This window comes from Cucurbita pepo, chromosome LG08 (genome assembly GCF_002806865.2).
Source record: "Cucurbita pepo subsp. pepo cultivar mu-cu-16 chromosome LG08, ASM280686v2, whole genome shotgun sequence".
Taxonomy (NCBI): domain Eukaryota; kingdom Viridiplantae; phylum Streptophyta; class Magnoliopsida; order Cucurbitales; family Cucurbitaceae; genus Cucurbita; species Cucurbita pepo.
The window spans coordinates 7,679,961-7,697,707 of NC_036645.1; the positions used below are offsets into that span (position 1 = coordinate 7,679,961).

The window sequence follows — 17,747 nt, forward strand, 5'->3', positions numbered from 1 at the left end:
CGAGTATTAATAAAAAAAATTTAAAGTGCAATTCATCGAAGTTGGATCAATCGAACTCACTTCTTAACATTTGTTCTACTTTTGGAAGACCCTCCATTATATCACTAGATTGTGTAGGGAGGGTTTTTGAGTTTGAGCAACTAGAGACTTTAGTTAGCATAGAGCCGGAAAAAATAGGAAAGAAAAGAATTCCCATATTGAAACACATTATTGGATAAGGTTAGTTTTTGTCGTTTGGTTTTGAGAGCCTCCCTCTCCCCGTCCCTTACTCGTCTTTTGACAGCTGTCATCCTAGATTTTTTTTCGTATGTTGGAAAAGTCTCACCTTTCTACATTCATTCTTAGATAAATTTTATCGGGTCTTTATACGTCAGACTACCTTTATCCTTGCCATGGTTCAAGTGTGTCTATACAAAGAGACAGATTCACTCGAGTAGAAAGATTTTGCCTTTTATCTATCTTGATTCACACCTAGATTCCTTTACTCAGGATGTAATAGTTTTATTACTATTTCATTTAATGAATGAAGTAAAAATCCTTCCACTCCATTCTTTTTTTTTTAAAGGACAATCTTGTTCACCAAATCAATTATTTGATTTGATGCATATGACAACTCCCATCAACTTTTCAAACATTTTCTATGATCTACAAAGATCATAGTATTGATGTAACTTTTGGTCAATCCTAGGCTCAATGTCCACACTACTTGACCACATTTCTAAATGCAATGCATGAAAGTGTTCCTGTTTCCCAATATGTCCAAACATTCATAATACCTAATGTAAATCAAAAGGGAATGTTCTATTGCCACTTCCTACCTATACCAGAAAACCATTATTCATTTTTGGGGGACCATGGCCATGGCTCTGCTAACCTTTCATGGTGGTCCAGATTACACCATATCCAAACAAAAGATAGGGTATATATTTCCTTATCATCCTAACAAACCATTCAAAAGATTGTATAAAAGATCCTAATAACAAGATTGAGTGAGCATTTGAAACCATAAGGGTAGAAAACAAATTACAGCTTGGTGGGGTGCCCTTATCTGCATCAGTTTGCAGTATTCTACGGTCCAATGGCTCTTTCCTTTGAACTCTCTTTTGATTGACATGAGAACTTAACTTGTAGCTTAATAGCTTCTTGTCAAATATGCTACTGCTTTTGGGAGTTTATGTATTGCAGATTTCTCATCATCTGATGCATACAATAAAAGAAGAGAGATAACTAAAAAGGCTATATCCAATGCATGTCGAAGAAAGTACCATCGTGCCATCCCGACATTAGCGTCAAGTCAAAATAACTTCTATCATCAACCTATCTCCTACTTTTATTGTAAATCAATGAAAGACGTTAAAGTTTAAAGAGTTGAACAAAACAATAACATTTCATTCGAGTCAGCTTCTCTACAGATCATTGACAAAGATAATAGGCTAACAACAGAATAGCTATGATACCTTAGTTAAAAATGCTTAACAATGATAGAATTGAAAAAATATTTTCATGTATCGAAAGTATAATCATAAATGTGAAGTTAGAAATCATACCAGATTCAAAGCGACTCTTCTCATCACCATAGGCCGAGCACTTCAAGAAACATAGGCCGAGCACTTCAAGAAACATCGTCCCTGTTATGTGATCTTAAATTTGTTACTTTCAAGTCTAACTCCTAAAGAGAATAAAGCATCGACTCCAATGAAGCTAGGAACATGAAGTAAAATTGAATACTTGATGAAAGCATTCCACAATGACTTGAAGAACAGAATTATATTGTCAACTGAAAATGCTATTCGACATTTTCTTTTTTTGAGACACCTTTCCTGACTTTCATGCTTGATTAGACCTGGTACCTTCGGAAATTGATTACCATCATCACTCTCCCGTGTGCGTGACAGAGATAGAGAGAGTATTGCAGCAAACAACCAACGCGCAAATTAGATAATACTATTATGTAAATTTGTATTCAATACACTTCCATCAGTAAAAGACCATCATCCCTTTAACACAGACCGACAAGAAAAGACTACTGATCAACAATGAAGCAATGCAAATCATCAAGATTTTGGTTCTATCCTGGAATGTGCTCAACTTCCACAGGATTACACAGCATTGCAAACTATATTGGAATATTGCACACCATATGATCATGTGTACATGATCTCAAGGCTAGAAGTAGGTGCCTTCCGGAGGTTGGACCAGCTTTCGGTTATGTGGGGCTGCCATTTCCTTTTTCAGCTGTGTGAGTATGTCCTCCATGGAGTAATCTCGCTGCCAATTTGCAAGAAGTCCAAATTTCTTTGGCTCAACCTGTTGGAAACCAGTCACAACGTAACAAAACATAATAAGCTCCTTGGAGAAGGGCAAGATCAGTTTATAAAATCATCTAGATAGGCAGACGATAAGATGTTGGTGAACTTACTGCTATCAAAGCTACAATTCTGAAAGCACTAGTTTAATATACAATTAAACATATATACTACTATTATCTTTTGTTCTTTCTTTCAACCATCAAATTTTAGTTAAAAAAAATAAGTACTAAGAAATTCAAATTGTCGAAGGAAATCAGAGATACCACTCCAGTTTCGTGGTTCACACATGTCATGTTGACTCTTGAATGAAAACGAACACTTGGTGGCTTCTCAGGGTAATCTTTGTCGCAGAACAGCTTCAACTGATAAATTCTACCTTCATGTACCGTCTGCAAGAAAAAAGACTCATGATGAATGTTTACTGCATTGTATGTGGGCATAAAATAGGAACTGTATAATAAGGTAGGCTGCTAATTTTCTGCAGAAGACTCGCAACAGCACTTATTATTTCAACCATTCACAAAACCTGCCCCTTCAAGTTTTTCATACACAAATTTTCAAAATGAGAGCTCTTCTCCAAACTTCAAGTAGAAAAACAATGCTATTTACATTCGGGAAAGAGCAGGAATGGGGGTTTCATTATGAGTTATAGATAAAGATTTTTTCTTTTTTGGAAAGTTCTTTTATTGGGTAAGAATGAATTATAAAAGTTCACATTTTCTTCACGAGCAAGCCATTAAATTACAAGTCCTGAAAAGAAGAGCAGAAGCCATTACATTGTGTGGACCAATAATGGTGCCAGTCCATGAACGCATATAAATGTCATCTCCATCATCCATTCCATAGCTCACAGTGCCATCGCCAATGCCTTTTTCTCCACGTTCAAGTTCCTCAAGCAACCTGAAGTTCCTAGGAACTGTGATGGAAAGCAAACACTTAAAAGATGCTTAAGTGCCATTGGCGAGACATCAACGTCATTCAAATCTACAATCTGCAACGTACAAATCATTTAATTGACTTGCACTCTCAAAGAGCAACAACATAGAAAAAGAGTGGAACCTACCGACTGCTTTAAAATCACTCCACATAATTTAAATTTATTCAGCGAGAAGTACAATCATATTGATATCTGTACTAAAATATTCAAGAATGTCCCTTCAGACATTTCTCCTACTTTCAACAGGGTGCTCTCAAAACCATCTCCTGTATCAAAAGCTTCAAATGCTATCACTTCGATGAATCAAATAAATATTTGACCTAACATGAAGAAAAGATAAGACAAGAAATTTGAGAGTTCTCCCCTTATTCTACCAATTCCAAGCTACTTGGGGTACTTGATCATTATCAGCTCTGCCCATCCTGCTTCATTTCCATTTATTTTTATAACCCCTTGCTATTAACTAATCTCTCTAACCATTCTTATAAACTCCAACTATTCCGTATGTCCCCTAACTCACCAACATAACATTTAGTATTACTTGCCGCCCTAGAAATCTCCTTGGAGAACAATATGCAAATATTCCCATTTGACTACCCTCATCCTATAAGTGCTTGGCATTTGTGCATACGCCAAAACTTAACAGCCCTATAAAATAAGCCCCAAAAAAAGGAAGCAAATGCTCTTTAAGTAGCTTACTGCGTGGTATCAAAAGATAAGGGCCATTTCCAATTTCCACCAAATAATTCTATACAGAGCATATCAATCATAAAATTTGACGATCAACACCCCCTGAATTGTGCCCATCTTGGGATACATTATCCCCAGCATATCAAACTTAACTTCTCCAAAAGCGGTCCCCAATTTGTCAAGTTTAGTTACCATTGACCTACCTTCTTGAGAATCTCCTTGGCATAGATGTAAACTCACATAATCAAGTCCCATATTGCACAAATTTTCAAACTACGACCATACTTCATAAGCATCAGGTTACATATTTAGTTTCTAAACAGATTCAACTCCCTTCAAACACCCGATTCCAATTTGTGTTTAACCACCTCATGTTGTACCATTTCACATTTCCGTGCATACTAATGCAGAGAAAGTATACATCTTCCCAGATGATTCCACTTCCACTTCGGGGCTTATTGAATCTTGGGTCCCTGTCTGGCACAAGTCCCACCTTTGCATCAATAAGTCTATATAGTCAACCAAATTCTATCCTTAGACATCGTGATTTGACCAAGATACACATCTTTCTTTGAATTTGTCAATCTTATCAATCAGATATCGGAATTTTCAGAGACAATGGTATCCATCATTTGACCAATAATTTACACCAACTCATTTAAGAGATATCAATCGTCTCCAAAATCTCCATTTGCACCTCAAGGTTATTTCATCTATAGCGAGAACTGTCCCTTTGATACCATTTGATTGAAACCATGTTGATATTTGTGTTAAATAAAATAAACACGGCAAAGCAAGAGAAATTTGAGATCCCACCCCTTACTCTCTCCATTCTCAAACCTCCTGGACTACTCAATATTTGCCAACCTCATTCTCTTCCCACTCCCTTTGTTAAGTACTACTTGCAACAGAAAAAATTACCTAATCAATCTAACAAACTCTATAGCACAAACCCACTAACTAACATGAACTTTTAGAACTAACATAAGTATCCTTTGATCGAAAGAATATATATATATATATATATATATATATATATATATATATATTGCCTTTTTTTTTACAGCTTTCTTTGAGAGAAATGAAAGAACAACAAGGGCATAACAAGCCCAACAAAAAAGTGGATTCCATGAACTCCACATATTAATGCACATCTAGCGTTACACAAGGAATAAAATATTGGTCAAGTATGTCTACCAAATTAGGATAAACAAGACATTCTTCAGCAGTATTATCACAGTGCAAGATGCACCCTAAGACAAAAACTTAAGATTATCGTGAGGTAGAAGGCACACTGATGGCGCCAAAAGCACATCCCCAGTAAAGTAAGGTATGCATAAAATTAATTGGTTAATTAATTGATATCTATAGCAATAATTTGTAAAAGAAATTAAGACAGAGAATACTAGAGCATTAAATATCAACCTTTTTTAATAACCATGGTAATTACGACTAATACTGGGAAACAAAATGGTGCGCTAAGGCTCAGTGGTTAAAACATTACATAGACCAAGAATTTTACAATATCTAACGTTATAGGATAGACAGATGTCCTGTAGACTTGTTGCAGTATAGTTGACTAGGCCAGATAAAGAGAAAAAATTCAATCAGTTGCTGACAGTTTGAGAGGAAGTGAGGCTGTAAATAGAAAGAAAATCAAAGGAAGAAGGAAAGGAGATATCATCCTATTAAGAGACAGTTAACCCACTAGAAATAAATAATGAAAATAAAGAAAGAAGTAAATAAGAAGGAAGAAGAAGCATTGAAGTAGAAAGGAGAAGGAAATATTATAAAGATAAAAACGTGGGAAAATAAAAGGAAAGAGATGTAGTATTAGGAAATTGTGGGGTGTGGGGGACCCCATAGCTTTAGGAATACAGATGAGCTCAGTATGACACGGAGAACAATAGACAAAGGCTGAAGTCAAAATATAGGGAAAGCAAGTGACTTGCTTGCTATCAAAGAGGGGCAATGAGGGCTGAGTGTGAAGTCTCTTGAGTAAAGCATTCACACAGGTTGCCACAAATTCACATTGATGAGTAGCAAATGTCAACCAAAATGTGCAACTTATCGTGTGCACCCAATGATCACTCAAGCCATGAAGCTCTAGGCATCTTGCCTCTTACTGAAGCCGAATGCCTAGGAGACAGTTGAGGAAACCATTGAAAACATCATTCTCCAAAATATTTAATGAACAAGGACAAAAGGAAGCTGGCAGGATAATCTCCCAACCACATAACGGCCTATTAAGTGATCAGAAGGGAAAAAAAAATTACCATCTAATTGTGTTAAGTAAATTTCTGTCGACATTTGTAAACTATTTTAATTTTAAGAAAAAAAGTGCACAATTCTCATTAAACACTTATATAGCAGAACAGAAGCTTTCTTCTTCTTCTTCTTTTTTTTTTTTTTTTTTTTTTTTTTTTTNTGTTCAACATCGGAGGAAAACGAGCTAGAGTTAAATTTTCACGTCTAATGCTTAGACAATAACCAAACAATGTTATGATTGTAAAAAAAAAACACCCTCGAGGCTTTTTCTCCTGAAGAACGCACAAACCTCGAAGTAATGAGGGAAAGAAATCAGCCTCAATCTAAAAACGAAAGCATTGATAAAAACAATAAAAGTTCGTTATCAAGCATTACTGAACATAATAATAATTATCATTATAAAAATTAAAAAATTATTTTTTTCAACAAAAGAAAGAAAAAAAAAAAAATCTTGCACCGTCAGTTCGTCTTTCTTAAATATATATTCTAAAAGATTATTCTTAACATCACCATTGTTATCACAGAAAGTTCTACTGATTCTTTGTATCGTTGTTTTCAGAGTTTATTTGAAGATCGCTCAAAGCAAGTGTCCAGCCCAAGGCTCAAAAATGTTAAAGTTGAGTATGCATGTAACAAAAAAGTCAAATATCTGGAACACTGAAAAGTAGAATGTGTTCTTCCTTGTTTGGATTTTTTAGATGATTAATAAAACCAATTCACCTTGAATTCTGACTAAATTTTGAATGCAGAACCTAGCCAGAATATAAGAAGATATAGCACAAAGACCCTACAGGCTTGAAACACAAATCGCATCATTAGATTACCCCTAAGAATACATATGCGTATAACAAAGAAAACTCTGATTCGTCAGTCTGGAACATGTACAGAGTTGCTATTCATAAAAAAACAAGTGAATCTAGTAGCCAGCAGTCAAACCCTCCCCCAAACAAAAACGATGAAGCAGATATCTATCCAAAATAAGCCACGGAGTTCATGCAAAGAAAAGTGAGCGGAGTTCAATCATGAAGCTCCAAAAAATTATTTTCACATCAAAGTTAATCTGACCTACAAAATCAAGTATAGCATTTAGATTTTAGAGCAAACAAAATCTCATAGAACACACAAAGAAAATCAAGAGTATCAGAAGAAACTAAATCAACGGCGTAAATGTAACGCACAGATATATACAAAGAGGTCAAACAAAAAACAAAATTAGTGAACAATTAACACAAGCCCATCGACGATTACCGAAACTACCGATGAAATACTCAAATCAGCATAAAATCTGAAGGATGTGAAAGAGAAAACAAGAGATCAAATCAAAATTTGATTAACAGACTGACCAACAACACTCGAGCCTCCTGAACCAAGCGTCATAGATGAATCAAGAATGGTTATATACGATCAGCTAGCAAGGATCTGATCGAAGAGTGAACGAAGATGAACACTTGACGAAGAAGAAGAAGAATCTAAGAAAATGAAGGGCAGAACGAGGGGAATAAAGTGGAATCAATAGGGTAGTAAAAGGGGCAAAAGAAAAAAAATATATTATTATTTTGGAATAACTGACGATGAACTAGTTTTCTAATGGGCCTTAACCTTCCGACATTTGGGCCTCCATATTTTTAAAAACTAAGCCCATAATATATCCTATCTTCTCTCTGTCCCGATTATTCATGTACTCCTATTTTACATGGTTATCGCATACCCACAAAGCTTTTGCTTTGGTTCATCCCCGAACCACATTTTATTATGAACGGTGTTGTTGTGATATCATTTATAACATTCCATGTCGTATGGGATCCATGAGAATGATTAGATGAACACGACTCTCCACAATAGTATGATAATGTCCTAAAACTCTCATGGCTTTGCTTTGGATTTCCCCAAGATGCCTCACACGAATGGAGAGAGTATTCTTTAATTATAAATCCATGATCATTCTGTAAATTAGTCGATGTGAGACTTTCATCATCCAACAAAAATAATATCAGTCCAAATTCAAATAATAATTTAGAAGGGGTGAATTATAAATGGAGTAAAAAGTAAAAAAAAAAAAAAAAAAAAAAAAAAAAAAAAAAAAAAAAAAAAAAAAAAAAAAAAANAAAAAAAAAAAAAAAAAAAAAAAAGATATGAAATAGTGTTAGTTAAATATAGCATATACATAGAAGGCATCCAATTAATTGATGCATTATTTTTGCACAAGTTTATTGATAGAGAAATAAAAATAAAAATAAATGCAAAATGAATGCGGCTTCGCCAACGAAAATAATACATGAAATATAAAAATGAATTAATTTGAAGGTCGAGAATTTTAATTCGTATTTAATCTCCATCTGACGCCATCGTATCCCAATTGTCCTCAACTGCCTTCCCTCAATTACTCTTGCATTTATGCCTTCCTAATTTTACACTCTTTTTGTTACATAAATACTTTTCCCCTTTTCAATCATCCAACTACTTAAATAAATTTGCTCCGACTCACGACTAACACTCCAAAAGAAAAACGAGTCGAGTCTCAATTAAGGGAAGGTATACGAACAAAGGGAGGTGTTGAATGAAAGTCCCACGTCGGTTAATTTAAGGAATGATCATGGGTTTATAGTCAATAAATACTATCTCTAGACGTTTTGCGAAACCCAAAACAAAGTCATGAGAGCTTATACTCAAAGTGAACAATGTCATACTATTGTGGAGATCGTTAATTCCTAACACCCCTAAGCCAATCGGGCACCCAAAACCAAAGGTTGGGGAAGACCGATCCAGTTGGAACGGTCGACTCGATCCAATTGAACCTACTTTATATATTTTCATTTAATATAGGACTTATTTAACAAGTTTTGTGAGAATTTGGAGCAGTTCATGACTTGAACTATCGAGTTAGAGTTACGGAGCTCTATAGATGAATATCTTGACTTTTCATATATTATAATTTTAATTATCGTGTGTTATCTTGTAAACTGCGTCTAATTGTATTTTGAATGATTTGATGTACTATTTTAAATTGATTTAAATTAAATAAATACACGTTTTAAAGAAGTTCAAAACTCTAAAACCACGAGAACAAGAATGATAGTAAAGGAGAAGAATAGATGAGTCGGTGAATTTCTTATAAAAAAAAATAAAAAATAAAAATAAAATTCATGAGATGGGACCATAGCATTTAATTGTAATTTTCCTAGTAATAAAAATATTTAATCTGTTATAAATTTGAAGGTACAACAATTAAACTATTATAAATAAAATGTGACCAAGCTTTAGAAGATTTGACCAAAGTATACTTAATTATTTTTAATATGTTTAATAACACCGTCCACTAGAACACCCAGAAAGCTTTTGACTTTCTATTTAATTGATTTAATTATTTCTTTTTTAAGTAAATTACACTCATATTTTTTCAGCATTAAACACACACGATGACAAAAAGTCAACGAAAATTCCCCATTGGTTGGCAAGCTAGTAAATATTTTCTAATTCAAAAATATTAATTTAACCCATAAAATTCAACTCTTTTAACCATCATTTATTTTGTTATATACTTACCCATATTTTCAAAAATCTAAAAAATACTTTTTCGCTCTTAAAAAAAATTAAAAAAATTAAAAAAAATACTCTTGTCGTCTGCAGTGATCCATTTTTGTCTCGGGTGAGATGGACCAAAGTCTCAGAGGTCGGTTAATATTTTTGAGTTTCTAAAGGTTTTACTAATACCCGTAATTTTTTTTTAAAAAAAAATCATAAAATATCTCTACCATTAGATATTTAAAAAATATTCATTAACTTTACAAAGTAACATTAAAATATTTGTAGATAAATTATGAGGTGCTAATAGACTATTTTCGTCCATATATTGATAATAATATATATATATATATATATATATATATATATTTTTTTTTTTATAAAGATAAAAGTATTAACGTTACTTTTAAAATTTTATGAATATTTTTTTTAAATATAATATTAATCCTAAAAATATTTTTTAAATTGCTTAAATGAAGGGTTAATATATATTTTTGAAAGTTGGTTAAAAGGTATGCTCGAAACCAAGTATTAACAATTTCTAATTTTTTTTAATCTTTTAAAAATTTATGGGTATTTTTTTATAATAAATTAAAGGGAAAATGAAGAAAGGCATAAAATATTTATCAATTATTCTAATTAGCCTTTAAAATTAAGTATAAAAATGAATCCAATTAATTTAGGATATATTTAATTTAAATTTGGAAATAATTTTAAATGAAGAACTAGCATGAACAAGTGCAAGTACAATTTAAACTCTGGTTCATGTCGTCTGCAGAAGATAGAACCAGAAGGGAAAAAGAGATAAAAGGGACTCTTTGGCTCAGCTCAAAATCTGAACAAATTAGTATTAATTCTTCCTCTCGGTTCCATGTTATATAACAACACGGCCTTCAATTTTCTCCCAACAACAGCCTACACCTCTTTCTTTTCAATTTCACATCTAAAAATAAAAAATAAAAACACTTAACATGCATATGGAAGTTGAACATAGTTTAGTTGTCTCTAGATCTTCCGGGCGACGGCCGTGGACGGCGGAGGTGCGGTGGCGCCGCCATCATGGAGAAAATCCAGCAAAACAGAGCTTTTGCATTTCGGGCATTTGGGGTCATTCTCCGACAGCATTACGTACATAAGACAGCGAGGGCACCCCACCAGCACCATTGAGGTGGCTTCCGGACTGCTTGAGTATCTTAGTGCGGTACCATCGTCTTGGTTTAGCTCCAACGACACGCAAGAGCTTGGTGGCGATGTGGGTGACACTGTCGCCGATCGGCTTGGTGATGACATCAGTGAATGTGACCGTGGTGGTGACAGGTTCAGCTTCAATTCAAGCTTTGGAACACTTCCATTGCTTCTTCTGCTCATTGTCTCTCCCTTTTCTGTTATCATAAATCAAAATTCATCAAAATTCAAAATTAAAAAAAAAAAAAAAAACAGAACTTGAACATTATTGTATTTGTACCTTGAGAATTGGAAAATCAGACGGCGGCGACGACGGCGGAGGAAGGCGGAGGAGAGTGAGAATGTATGAGTGAGTTTGTGGGGAACATCTGACTCCGGGGAATGATTTATATAAGAAAACGAAGGTGGGGAAGTGGGAGGCAGAGAGAGATTAAAAAAATAAAAATAAAAATAAAAATAAATAAATAATTGATTATTATTTTTTTGGTGGGTTTATTTATTTTCATTAATTTAGAGGGAGGGAATTGAATTTTGAGGAAATATGTGGCAGAGAGTGTAAATTTGAAAGAAGGAGGGGTGGGGTAGGGAAATGAATTAAAAATTGCAGGTAAAATAATTTAAGGAATTTAAAAAGAAAAGCCAAAGGGTATTTGCTTTTTCATTAATGAGAAATTTAATTGTTATGTAATTTTTACGTCGGCGAAACATAAATGACAAATTTTATTATATTAAAATAAAGAAACCAACAAAATTCTTTTACTCCCGAATTTAATGACAGCCGCCAACTAAGATTGATTGGATCGCGATATCCGATGAATTTATGTTTTTTTCTTGCCATTTAATTCCAAAACCTTTTTAATTACTTTTAAATTAAGTCAATATTTTGTTCATTAATTGGACATTATATATTTCTACGACATTAATGATTAATAATTCAACTTTTTTATTTATTTATTGTAAGTCAAGAATTAATGAAATAAATGTGGAATTTATAAAACATAAAAAGTTCTAAAAATAAACTTGGATTTACATTCACAACCCCTCAATTTTTTTTATTTCATGTTTTGACCTTTTATTTTCTTTCTTTTGACAATTTTGGCAAGGAGTTGGAATTAAACATTCTTGCATGTAAAAACTTTCTTTATTTACTAATTTCACAGTTTTTTAATAAATAATTTACTTTTTTTAGTCACTTTTACCCTATGTAAAACGGTTGACATGGATTGATATTAATAATTTCTTCAAAATATAGCTATTAATGGACCCAAGTGTGAAATTTTACCTATCATATTCATTTCAAAATTAAATTATTTCTTTTTAAGTATAATTACTTTAAAATATATATTTTTTAAAATAAAAGTTAAAAAATACTTATATTTTCATAACGCGTCCAAATTTAGCTCTTGTCCAGTTTCTATGGGTGAGTTTATAGTTTACTTTAGTCGATACATCATTCAATTTTGGGCCTAACTGAGACCAAAATCGAATCGGACTTGATCAATTTCGTTCTGCTAGGTTGAGTTCGTTTTGGTTAAGTTTGTTCGATTGTGAGTGATATGAACCTAGAGACATTAATCATACTATATATTTCAATGAAGATGCGAAAAAAATAATTTAAAATTATCAAAAGGTATTTTAATTCATGACACGTTGAAAAAGAATGAAGTTCATTATTATAAATTTTGAGTGGATTACAATTTAAAGTAATTTAGAGTTATTTCATTAATGTATTTTAAGACATTTTATTTACTATAGGTTACATTTACATCAGGTTAATTATGACCATAAAGTATGAATGTTACAACTCTTGGAATGTCTTTAGTAGTTTCATTTTGAGGCTATATAAAGTCATGTGTGTTGTTTCTGTAAGTAGACGTAGTAAAAAGGAGCATATGTGTTTTCTTTAGTCAATGACTAAGTTTATTTGCAATTTTATGTAGTTTAGGTTGCATGTAGAATCATTCAAGCTCGACATGATCAATGTTACTTGTGAAGTGATTCGAATCTCAAACAAGTGTTCTTGCGTTGAGATATTTGATCAACAAGGATCATTCAAACTAAACATGATCAATCTTATTTGTGGAGTGATTCGAATCCCAAACAATGTTCTTGCCTTAAGATATTCGATCAACAAGGTAATCTGAATCTTGCTCCTGTTGTACGGATTTCTACTAAATTTTGACTCATTTTTTCATCTTCAATTATAAAAGGTACTTTTTAAAAGCGAAAATTAATTCTCCTTATTTATTTTTCACTTTTAACCGGCCGTAAAAATGATAAAAGAATTAAATATACATATAAACAAAGTTTCAAGAACATCCCTCTTGATGCAATGTTGAACAATGGTTGCACTACTTTAGTGTCGAAACGGAGTGCTGCGTGACATGATGTGTCACAGTCGATTGTTCTCTAATATTAATTAATTTATTTAATAATTAGAATTTGAACCTAAAATTTCATTAGGAGAAAATGAAAGGAAAGAACTTAGTACAGGTTAATTATGTATTAGTGAGCTAATTCAAGTCGGATTAATTAAATAGGTTTGAATTGTTTGATATTTATTTGTAAATTTTAAAGAATCTTAAAATGGGAGTAAATGAATTTCCCAGTTTAGAATAATGACAAAGAAGCCATGGAAGTTGCCAATATTAACTATGGCTGTTTTTTTATTACCACGACCCTAAAATTAAATAAGAAATCAGAATATTGAAAGAGTTACAGCTTGAATGTATAAATAAATAAATAAATATAATGGAGAAAAATAAAAATGAATAAGAATATTAAATACATGCACATCAAATTAGTGCATGAAATTAATATTCAATAAATGTGCATACTCACTTCCTATGCCACTTTGCATCTGATAGGTCGTTACCAATGCTCCAATGATGTTATTTTCTAACCTTTTATTTTTATTATATAGTAAATCTGCCGCCAACCGATATTAAACATATGTAAACTTGAATTGTTACAAATGATATTAGAGCAAAACAAGAAACAGTGTACTAACAAGGACGCTTGGCCCCAAATGGGTGGATTGTGAGATCTCATATCGATTAGAGAGGGGAACGAAACATTCCTTATAAATCTGTGAAAACCTCTCCCTAATAGACACGTTTAAAAATCACGAGACTGAAGACGATACGTAACGAGCCAAAACTGACAATATATATTTGCAGTAGGCTTGAGCTGTTACAGTATAAAAAAAATCATTCAAATATGGTATCGGTTCATTCATGTTTTTCTCCTTCCATTCAGACATCAAACAAAAATTTTGATAATCATTTCAATGTTTTGGAGATTGAAATGCAAAGAAAAGTAAATGCATAGAATTCATAAAAGTGATTGAATGCTAGAAATTCAAAGCCCCATCAACTCTGAAACTTGGAATTTCATTATTGAGGCCAATCCCCATTGAATGTATGTAAAGTGCATTTAGTACCACACTCATAGACCAGGCATAATATCAAAAGAAATTATTGTACCACATTTCTATTGATGTGTGTATATATATATATATGATTCGTACTCGTAATAGTTAGTTTGTAGTACTAAGAAAGCATTGAATATAAGAATGGTCTAAGTTTTAGTGATGTCAAGGTGTGAAAGAGGGCAATGGATGTTTCAAGATAGCGGCACCAGTTCTAAAGCCACAGCATGAACTAGATGAATCAAACCCAGGAATCACAGATAAGAAACTAGAATAGGGAAGGAATTCACACAGTAGCATCTACAATGACTTGTAATAGAGCTTGTATTTGATATATAATATCAGTGAAATAGAACCTGCAAACATCAAGTATGGTGGTTAGTACCGTGGGATCTAATCGTCTAACAATGGCTGCTGGTCGAGCACTGTGAGAAGCTCAGTCATGGGCGTCACCATGCTATTCTCTGCCTCGTGTTCGCCCCTGCACTGGAGTAACTGTGTTCTAAGACTCTGCACCAGCTCATTCAATCTCCGGATATTTCTCTCCTGGGAAAGGATAATCTACAGTAGCATTCAAAGAATTTTAGCATTATATTAACAGATCATAATAGAAACCAGGAACAACATTGTATATCAGTCAAAGATGCGCAGCAGTATAAGGATGAACAAGAGCTCTAAAAGAAGCAGAAACAACAAATAATCTTGTGTGTTTCAGATGTAGTGGTGTGGAGAGGTTACAGGTTAGATATAGTTCTACTTCCTTGGTAACGAAATGTGTGAGGGATCGAGTGAACTGCTAAGGACAACGGAATCTTCACCCATCTCTATAATGGTATGATATTGTCCGATGAAGATATTATTTCTAACTGATATACCCATGATGTTCCTCTTCTTTGTTGCAACTACCATCCTGTTCCCTGCACTACCGACGCCCTTTGCCATGTCGACGCTCCACCACTTCTCTCTGCCACTGTTGCTACTTTTCTCCGCCCACTGTAAGTGTTTTTCTCTCTAGTTTGGCTTTTCTTTGAAGCCTACTTCAAAGAAAGGAAGGGAAAGCTCATCCTTGTTTCCAACAACGTTTACATCTTCTCTGATTTCTCTGTTCATTGAGTTCTTACGCAATCATCAAAGCAAGATAATGGTAATCGCTTGATTAATTTGCTTTGATTTTAGCTTCCCAAGTTTTTGATTGCATAATCTGTTTGGTTATTGGGGGATTAAGGAAATTCTGTGGATTTGGCTTTTTTTTTTATTTCCTTTCAGTTTCTCGAGAGATTATAACAGTATACGATTCTGAATTTCTATCATTAGCATTGCTAGCTTGCAGATTTCAGAAGCCAGATTAGTGTTCGTTATAAGCGGGATGAGATAAGAAACGATTGGAAACCAAGGTAGCTAGGTAGTAACTTTCATTTCCTTTAAGCCTTTCTTAGTCATCCTATCCTCAGGATCACTCTCATTCGGATGTGGTCTCGGTTCATTCATGCACCCCTCCTTTACTCGAGTGTCACAACAATGGAACCTTCACCTATTACTTTTGGTTTCACACAAAATATCTCATACCAATGGAGATATTATCTCTTACTTGTATATCTACGATCTTCTTGAGCTAACGTGGGACTTTGGTTTCATTTCCATGGTGAACTAGGCATATCATTTTAGGGAAACACACATGTAAAATACTAGAATGTTCACATGTCCATGCAATTGTGCTCCCCACAGAAGATTTTCTGGGGAACAAATACTACGTACTCACACATCCTGTAATAGCCCAAGCACACCGCTAGCAGATATTGTCCTCTTTGGATTTTCCCTTCGGGGCTTTCCGTCAAGGTTTTAAAATGCGTCTGTTACGAAGAGATTTTCACACCCTTATAAGGAATGATTCGTTCTCCTCTCCAACCGATTGTGGGATCTCACAATCCACCCTTCTTGGGGCCTAGTGTCCTTGTTGGCACATTGCTCAGTGTCTGGCTATGATATCATTTCCAACAGCCCAAGCCTACCGCTAGTAGACATTGTCCGCTTTAGTCCGTTACGTATCACTGTCTCTCTAGTAGACGCGTTTTAAAACCGTGAGGTTAATGACAATACGTAACTGGCTAAAGTGGACAATATCTACTAGCGGTAGGTTTGGGCTATTGCATACCCTAACTAACCCTCAAAATTTTCCTACCTTTTCGATGCATCTCAAGTGTAGGAGTTCTATAAATCCAGAGGATTCGATAAATACTTCTAATGTTTCGTACATAAACTACTGAACATCTAATCATTTCGGGCATCAACAAAATGTAAACAGCTGAACACATACGAGTGATTTGGCAAACTTATGGGAAAAAAAGAGATAGATAACTGGAATTTCACCTTTTCTTTTACAGCTTCCTCTCTATCAGACACATGTGGTTCACTCTGTGAGGCGTTTGGACCTGCTTCAAGCTCGTTCTCATACTGTTGCCTCCACTCAAGTTGCGATGAGAACACGATCAATAACAGCAGACAGACAAGAACCCAAGGTCTTGACATTATCACAACAAAGTTTTATGTAGTGCTATCCTGCATTCCATAAGGCAATCACAATCAAATTTTCAGTCCTAACCCAATATCTACATATATGTGACTGTTCATCAATATAACTTGATGATCATCAGTAAATTAATGAACTGAACTTGATATATTCTAAAACAATTGACTAAGAAACAACAGTTGAAAATAGACTTGAGATAAACAGAATCAAGTAACTAAGAACATAACCAAGTTCAATCACGTTCCTAGTAGCTCTAATCAGATTAACTTCCGCAATGTTCTTCATTATTTTTTCCCCAAATTCAAGACTTAGATTCTACAGAAACACAAAAATTGAAAGCTCCATATGAAAAATCTGCAGATTATTTGAATGGTTTCAAGTGTTCGAAGGAATTGCATTTCCCCCTTCGCTTCTCCCTCTCTTTCAGCCAATTATAATTCAATAAAACGCAAAATAAAGACGAATAGTTTAATTTTCTCACCTACCAAACACAGCCTGAGAATCGACCGAAACCCAGGAATACGAGAAGAAATCTTCTCGAAATTACCATCTACTATAGCGTCCAGACCAGATTATGAACAACTGAGAAAAGCTCAAAACGCCAATCCCTCAAAAACATCGAAAAGCCAAAAATGGGAAAGAATCGATATGCAAAAGAAATTTAGAAAAAATATTGAAGAGTTAGAAGCAAAAAAGAAACCCACTGATCGAACAGCGCATCTAAGTTTAGTTGGAATCGGATTTCTTCGAGCTGAAGGTGTGAACCGCGTCGCATTCACCTCCACCATAATCAACGAATCTCATTTTGTATGTAAATGGTTAAATAATAATCACTCATTTAATCTGAAAATTACACGCTGTGGTTTTTTTTTTTTTTTT

At 33.8% G+C, this 17,747-nt stretch overlaps 3 protein-coding genes across 8 annotated transcripts; all 3 read right to left on the reverse strand.

The window, feature by feature from the left end:
* Positions 1-1,909: 1,909 nt before the first annotated feature.
* LOC111801121 (ubiquitin-conjugating enzyme E2 variant 1D) lies at positions 1,910-7,732 on the reverse strand. Its single transcript, XM_023685106.1, has 4 exons — positions 7,548-7,732; positions 3,086-3,225; positions 2,573-2,698; positions 1,910-2,307 (listed from the first exon to the last, which is right to left on the reverse strand). Exons 1-4 carry the CDS (start codon positions 7,579-7,581, stop codon positions 2,167-2,169), a joined length of 441 nt encoding a protein of 146 aa, XP_023540874.1. The 5' UTR covers positions 7,582-7,732; the 3' UTR covers positions 1,910-2,166.
* A 2,849-nt stretch (positions 7,733-10,581) lies between these two features.
* Positions 10,582-11,268, reverse strand: LOC111799770. Its single transcript, XM_023683243.1, has 2 exons — positions 11,192-11,268; positions 10,582-11,108 (listed from the first exon to the last, which is right to left on the reverse strand). The coding sequence occupies exon 2, from the start codon at positions 11,092-11,094 to the stop codon at positions 10,732-10,734; it is 363 nt and encodes a 120-aa protein (XP_023539011.1). The 5' UTR covers positions 11,095-11,108; positions 11,192-11,268; the 3' UTR covers positions 10,582-10,731.
* A 3,181-nt stretch (positions 11,269-14,449) lies between these two features.
* Positions 14,450-17,682, reverse strand: LOC111799771. Of its 6 annotated transcripts, none has more exons than XM_023683247.1 (4): positions 17,573-17,682; positions 17,354-17,450; positions 16,709-16,897; positions 14,450-14,902 (listed from the first exon to the last, which is right to left on the reverse strand). In XM_023683247.1, exons 3-4 carry the CDS (start codon positions 16,865-16,867, stop codon positions 14,735-14,737), a joined length of 327 nt encoding a protein of 108 aa, XP_023539015.1. In that variant the 5' UTR covers positions 16,868-16,897; positions 17,354-17,450; positions 17,573-17,682; the 3' UTR covers positions 14,450-14,734. The 6 variants fall into 6 exon arrangements, with proteins under 6 accessions (XP_023539015.1, XP_023539013.1, XP_023539017.1 ...); XM_023683245.1 differs by having other exon boundaries at positions 17,350-17,450; XM_023683249.1 differs by having other exon boundaries at positions 14,450-14,697; positions 14,795-14,902; positions 17,350-17,674.
* Between the last annotated feature and the right edge of the window lie 65 nt (positions 17,683-17,747).